Raw genomic sequence first — 7,123 nt, 5'->3', positions numbered from 1 at the left:
CGACTAGCACTTAGCGTTTTTTTAAATTTTGTCTAAAAGTATGCGTCATCAACCACATGAGCAAAATATTTATTTTTTTTTTGTTTCCTTCAAACCATCCATTCATCTCATGAGAAGTTTTAATGAGATAGTTAATCAAAGACATGTGGGCATCCAAGGGAAAGTGATAAAAAAATCAATGTGAATGCCTATTGAAAAAGTAGTATGAATAAAGACTTTGAAATATGATTAAAGTTCACTATTCACTTGATAACTTTGGTTCCCATTAATGTATTAAAATAACTCATATGTTGGGTTTGTTAAGTCCTGACTTTTGCCTATAAAAGATTGAAGAATAAAGGAAAGAAGTGAGGTGAGAAACATACTGAGGAAAGGAAAGAAAATTGGAAAAGAAGAAAGAAATAAAAGAAGAGATAGAATGTAAGGAAAGAAAGAAGAGAAATGCAGAAGAAAATACCAGTGAGTTAGGCTAAAGAGAAGAGAGAAAATAGTGAGAGTTATTTTGTACTCTTATTATTTCAGATAATTAAAGAAAGTACTACTATTGCCCATAGGGTTTAGGCACACTTGCCGAAACTCATAAATATTGTGTCTTATTTACTTTATTCCACTGCACATACCATCAATTTCATAACAGTGTACATGATTCGAATTATTAATTGGTGGGTTGAGAGAAATGATTTTGTTTAAGGGTTTAGTTTTACCCAAGGAACAAAATGCCGATAATATCGGCGATATATCGCCGATATTATCGGTTTTTCGCTGGACCAATATTTTAATAGGTATCTAAATGATTTTCGTCAAAATATCGCGAAATTTCGGAGCTGTGCAAGTCGAAGACGAACGCCGGAGCTTCTACAGCTCCAGCTGACTGTAAAACAGCCCCCTAGACTCCGATCTAGGTATGAAAATGAAATAGAAGACGAGAGGAACGTTTTTATAACATCCGTTTTCCGTGAAACTTGCCGGAGCAAGTGCGATGGTGTGCATGTGGGTCTCGGTGCAGAGAGAAAGGAGAGGGAGGAGCAGAAGGCTGTGGTGTGTGTGTGGGAGAAGGGAGAAGAGAGATCGAGAGATCTGTGTGTGTGTGTGGGAGTGGAGAATGGAGAGTTGCAGATGAAAGGAAATGAAAGAAAGAGAAATGAATGGAAGTAAGTGGGAAGAGAGGGAAAGAATCAGCATAAATGAGGGAAAATGGGGGAAAATGGAACCGTGAGGGAGAGAGATGTGAGGGAAAAGTGATGGGATATGGCGTGTGTGAGTGTGTAAAAGAGAGAGAGAGAGAGAGATATGTGAGATTGTGGGAGAGAAAGAAAATATATTTTAAAAAATGGAAAAGAAATGATGTATGATGGATGATGGCACAAAAATGTGGATTTTCAAAACCTAATAAAACAATATTAAACTGTCCACTTGCTGCACACTTAAACCAACTTTCTTGGTTTCCAACGTACACAACCCACAAGGCTATTCAGAAAATCAAACCAAAGCAGTGGCACACTGCACAAGAATTTCGAGTTTGAATTCGCCTCAGATATTTTTACACATTTTCGAGCATAACTTGTTCGTTATAACTCCGAATTGAGTTCCGTTTACAGCCACGTGCTCGTAAAAATGAGAATTACTCAAGAATAGTAAAATAAGAGTGGAAAAATGAAGGGAAAATTGAGGTCCACGTGAAAGGCCTAGGTGGCATCGTATTTTGGTAATTTCACTACTACTAAGAATAAAATACGATAAATCGCGGGACAGGATGTCATAACCTAAGACACACCCCGACCCGGAATGTCCACCTAGACACCTGAATCGTGATGTGTTGGCCGACACTTGGAATGTGACGAAGCCATAAAATGTAATGATGTGAAAAATGTAAATAAATTAAAACCTAAAAGTGACTAATCTATAGGGCGTATGTGAGCGGGATTGAACCATATCACATATTTATAATATTCCCAATACATGCAAAACTATTTTGGGGATTTATCATTTGATGACTACTCTTCACAATACACTCACTCTACACATAGAGATGATGAAGATAATGAAAATTTTTGAACCTCATAGGAACTCTATGTGGTACTAAGTCACTCATGTATCTTACCATGCAATGTATAAAGTGTAAAATATTGTACTAATTCATTATATATAAATGATTATGGTGTGTTTAAACTTCTTTCATTAATTACTACATAGTTTCTACATTCACAATGTTTGCCAGCTCGCTATATAATCAACTTGATAATGTTAAATCCATCATGCAATGCATTTCCTTCCAATTTTTTGTGATAAACTAATAGATAATTGACTAAATAAACATCCTGCAAAATTTCAATAAAAATTTCCAAGTTTTTCTTACAATTTCCGTGGTTTCCATATTATTTTTATCGATATCAATATTATCCCAATATTTCCATCGATATTTCCGTGTTTTCGAACTACCGATATTTCCGATATTATCGATATTTAATACCTTGGTTTTACCTTGCACTACTTTCATTTGGAGTCAATATAGTTCGGTCCTTGCCACTTAAAATTTTCAGACATTTGCAAGTTATATGTCATTCAGTTAGTTAAGAGTGTTCGCTCATGCATACTGTGTTTGAATCTCTCTCTCTAATTTAGACGAATTTAGTGTAGATTTTTCTATCGTTTGTCAAAAAAAATAATTAATTGTCTACAATTTACGCACAACCTGAAGTTAGGAATCTCTAGTTGCCTCATTATACTTATATGGAGCCGAGTCAGTGATAAATCACAAAATTAAATACCCACGATATATCCATTACTAGTCAAATACTGTCGACATTATTTTGATGCAGCGCCCATCTTTAGCTATTCTTGTTTGTTCATGCACAATGGAGTTGATTTGTTACGTTTGCTTTGATAAGGCAACTTAGGTAAGTACTACTCTCACAGCCCTTGTTGGACCTGGGATTTTGCAGTTAAGGAAGCTTCACTTTTGGTCTTTGTTAAGTTCAGAAAACCTTTGATGAAGACAAGCCCAACTTTCAACTGGACTTATGGAAGTACAGGGCTCAATACAAGTGGCTTGGAGGGAGGGCAGAAATTTCAAATATAACTCCACTCTGTCCCCATCGTTTTCTTTCTAAAAGGTTTGCCCTTTCAAAACTTGCTATTTTTTTTAGTAGATTAGTCAAAATAGAAGAATAGTAAACTATAAATATTCTGCATGTATTTGATTTTGCACTTACTGAAAAAACTGTGCAGCACTACAAATAAAAAGACCAACAAATTAACCAAAGTTGAAAGCAAGCCCCTCCCTTTGTTTTGGTTGTTGATTCATTATTTGACTGCAGAATGCTGACAGACGCAGCACCACAACAGCAATTTCTTTGGTGTATTTCCAGTCGAACGAAACTTTGCAGCTGTTTCCTCCACCTTCAGGGATTGCTCTTTTTCCTTGGCTTCAATGATAGCTCTCCTTTCTTCTCCTGTTTTATGTATTTCAGCAACTTTGTTCTTCATTTTCTCAGCATACCCTGCCTTCTTTTTTTCATATTTTTCCTACGCAGATTAGTTGAAAAAACATTTTGATCAAGTATCCAAAATAGGTTCTAATGTAATCATATGGATCAAATAGCCACAAGCATACTTGAAGGAATTTAACAGAACTGTAAAGACCTTGTAGCTTAGGTGGTTAATAAGCATTTATTTTTGCAACCGAGGTTCAAGAATTTTACCTCAATTTTTCTGAGTTCTGCCTCTACATTGGTTCTCTTGTTGTTTTCCCATAATTCTACGATTGACATCCTTCTGTATGCCCTGTCAATGGTTGAAAACGTTGGAATACTTCAATTGCTTTAATCAAGCATTATAAATAATAATTATTTTGAAGGATGCTTCAACACTTTACATGTTTTTATTAATTTATTTTACATATCAAGTTATATATGACCACTTACTTGTTCTCTGCTTTTGTCTTCTCACTTTCTTCCCATGCTTTAATTAAGGCCAGCCTTTTCTCCATTTCAATTTTTGCAAACAATACATCTAAAAAAACAAAAAAATAAAAAATAAAACGAGACAATGATGAGTTTTTAATATATATCTTGTAACTGACGGATGTACAGAAAATAATTCAAAGAAATAAACACATCCGAGACATATATACCTCTGTCAGTTGAACTCCCTACACCTTTGTTTACTGCGGGGTCTGCAATCTCTAAGAATGTTAAATAAATTCCACATGTTAGTTGACGAATATGAGCAAAATATGAATATCTGCAAACTGCTTATCTTCTATATATAAATAAAGCAAGAAGGTAAAAATGGTGAAGGTTTTATAATTTCTAGATTCCCTTTCTCCCATTAAAATTTCAAAAAAAATTAAAAATAATAAAAATAATAAAAAACTAAAGTGGGAGTGCTTAGCATCTTTATTATTTTTTAAATATATAATTTTTTTTTTCAAATAAAAAAAAGCCAATCACTTTTCTTTTGGGTTAAGGTTTAGGGTTTAAGATTAATAAATAATTTTATATTTGTACATGAGTTTATGAATTCTCACTTTTTGACATAAGCAAAAATGATTTATCTATCCAACTAAGATCAATATCACTTGCTAAAATTCATCTTTATTGATCTCTTCTATAAGCACAAAATGTTGATCCACCCAATTCTAATATGAAAAATATTTTGTGACTCCAACAAATTACTTTAGTCTGGTTATGCCACTGATCAAGAAAAATATTCGTAAAAGTGAAGATATTTTTTATTTTGTACGTCTTCTAGCTTCATGTCACAAAAATTATCTAAAAAGCTCAGAAATAGAGAGAAAGATATAGAGGGGAGTGTGCACCTTTGACAGCTGCTGCAGGAGCAGCAGGAGGAGGAGATGCCGTCTCTTCAGGAATTGGGATCGCACTCTTGTCTTCAGTGGCATGATTTTCTCCTTCGTTCTTAACAACCGCCGGGACTTCTGCTGCTGGCGGTATTGCGGATACAGAGGGAGTTTCACCCTCAGCCCTCTTGTGCTCCTCGTGATCTCCCATAACGTAGTCTTTAAGCTTAGCCACAGTTCACACACACAAAACAAAAAGTTCAAGAGAAATGAAAATAAACGTCAACCGTCACCAAAATTTATAGCCAACTAAATAAGCCCAATGATGACAAACAGATTTAGCTTTGAGGGATCTGGAAATCTGTCGTGTGTTACAAGAAAAATGATTGGTGGAAAAACCTAGGTGAAAGGTGATGGTGTGGTAGGAGGTTGCATATATATAATAGATTGAGACCAGACAAAAAATTGTTTTGAGATCAGACGTTTCCAATTGAGTTACTGATTAGTCCTTTTTTGGCCTTTCCATGCGTTGGTGTGTTACATGCTATGTACCAATTGGGAAACATGAATAAATTCAGGGGAAAATTGAAGGAAAAAAGAAATAATGCCTCTATGGGTTGATAATATATATGGTTAGACTTTTAATCTAATTATTATTTGAATTAAAAAGTGGATTATTTACATAAAAGGATAGATAATAGAATGCTCATGGATAAATAATTGATTACATAGGGCAAATAGTCATTGTAGTCCATTTGAAGGCGTGGACTGATCGATAACTGTTGTCATTGGTTAACTTATGTACTCTTGTTCTCAGTCGCACAATTCGATCATCACAAGAACATGATATATACTAGCTCACATATATGATACACGTCGTTTGTTCATTTTTTTTTTTTAATACTATGATATATTATATTGAGAGAGTGGTGTAGGATTTATATAATATTTGCATTACATAAAACACAATATTGATTCACCTAACATTGGGTGTTTTATTATTGATGCACTATGTCGCACATCAATATTGTATAAGATTTATATAATATTTGCATATTCTCTCTACGCGAGACTTTTCTCTCATATGCCGCCGTCTACGCATAGACACGTCCATGGAGAATTCATCTCCCTAAAACCTCACCATAGGCTATTCTTCAAGGATGATTCACGATGTACTGCACATGACACCATTCTTTCTTAGAACTACACCCGCAGTTTGATTCTCATTCCTGGAGATATGTAAGTAGTCATATTCGTATTCAACCCCCCCCCCCTCAACAAATCAACCCCATCTCTCCTTGCCGGAGATCAAGGGCGCGCAAGTGCAACTTGATTTCACTTCCGTCCACGGATATGTGCAAATTTGGTTCCAACACTTTTATCAATTTTGTAGTTTTCGAAAAACTGAATATGCAGCTCATGGAAGTGGTAACCACGTATCTTTATGGGGATCTTGATACGAAAATCTACATGAAAGCTTAAATGACTTACATTGACTGAGTCAAATAGTTATACTACGGAACACCCTTTTGATTAGATTGAGGCATTCACTCTATGGATTGAAACAATCCTAACAGATGTGGTACAATCATCTGAGTGAGTATTTGATTAGTCAGAGTTATGTGAATAATGAACTATGCCCAAGTGTGTTTATTACATTCCAATTTTGTGATCGTTGCAATTTATGTCGATGGCATGAATCTCAATGGGACTCCCGAAGAGCTTGAGAAAACAGTCGTGCACCTGAAGATGGAAATTGAGATGAAAGATATCGAGAAAACTTGATACTGTGTTGGCATGTTGATCGAGCATTGTTTAGATGGTATTGATTGAGCATTGTTTAGATATCGGGAAAACTCTTTTCTGTCCTAAAGACGATGAGGAAGAAGTTTTGGAGCTTAAAGTTCCATACCTCGGTGCAATTTCCTCATGAAATTAAATATCCATATTTAATGCAAAGTTGTCTAAGAAGAAATATCATGGGACAAAGAAAGGTTTTATCCACTTTCAAGAACTGAGAAAATGTAAAGCAGCTCCAATATTAATTACTTTGTCTATCCCCTTCCATAGTTTTCTAGAAGGGAGTTGATTATGAATATTTATGTGTTTTAGCCAGTAGCTTTTCCATAGAGAGAGAGAGAGAGAGAACAAAAAAACAAAAAAATAGTGAGTTCATCCAAGAATGTGTGCATGCTCTTGAGTTAGTCATCCTCTAAAGTTTTAGAGAGATTAGTGCTTGTAATCCCATTTCCAATAGTGGAATATTTCAAACTTTGTCATGTGGTTTTTCTTTTCACATTGGAGGTTTTTTTTTTCCACAAA

General features: G+C 34.9%; 1 protein-coding gene across 1 annotated transcript; it reads right to left on the bottom strand.

Annotated features, from left to right (window-relative positions):
- Nucleotides 1-3,282: 3,282 nt before the first annotated feature.
- LOC114821112 (remorin-like) lies at nt 3,283-4,005 on the bottom strand. Its single transcript, XM_029092998.2, has 3 exons — nt 3,924-4,005; nt 3,702-3,783; nt 3,283-3,525 (listed from the first exon to the last, which is right to left on the bottom strand). The coding sequence occupies exons 1-3, from the start codon at nt 3,986-3,988 to the stop codon at nt 3,304-3,306; spliced, it is 369 nt and encodes a 122-aa protein (XP_028948831.2). The 5' UTR covers nt 3,989-4,005; the 3' UTR covers nt 3,283-3,303.
- Nucleotides 4,006-7,123: the final 3,118 nt, after the last annotated feature.

The sequence above is a fragment of the Malus domestica genome, chromosome 14 (assembly GCF_042453785.1).
Source record: "Malus domestica chromosome 14, GDT2T_hap1".
Taxonomy (NCBI): Eukaryota; Viridiplantae; Streptophyta; class Magnoliopsida; order Rosales; family Rosaceae; genus Malus; species Malus domestica.
This window is presented reverse-complemented; position numbering and strand designations above follow the sequence as displayed.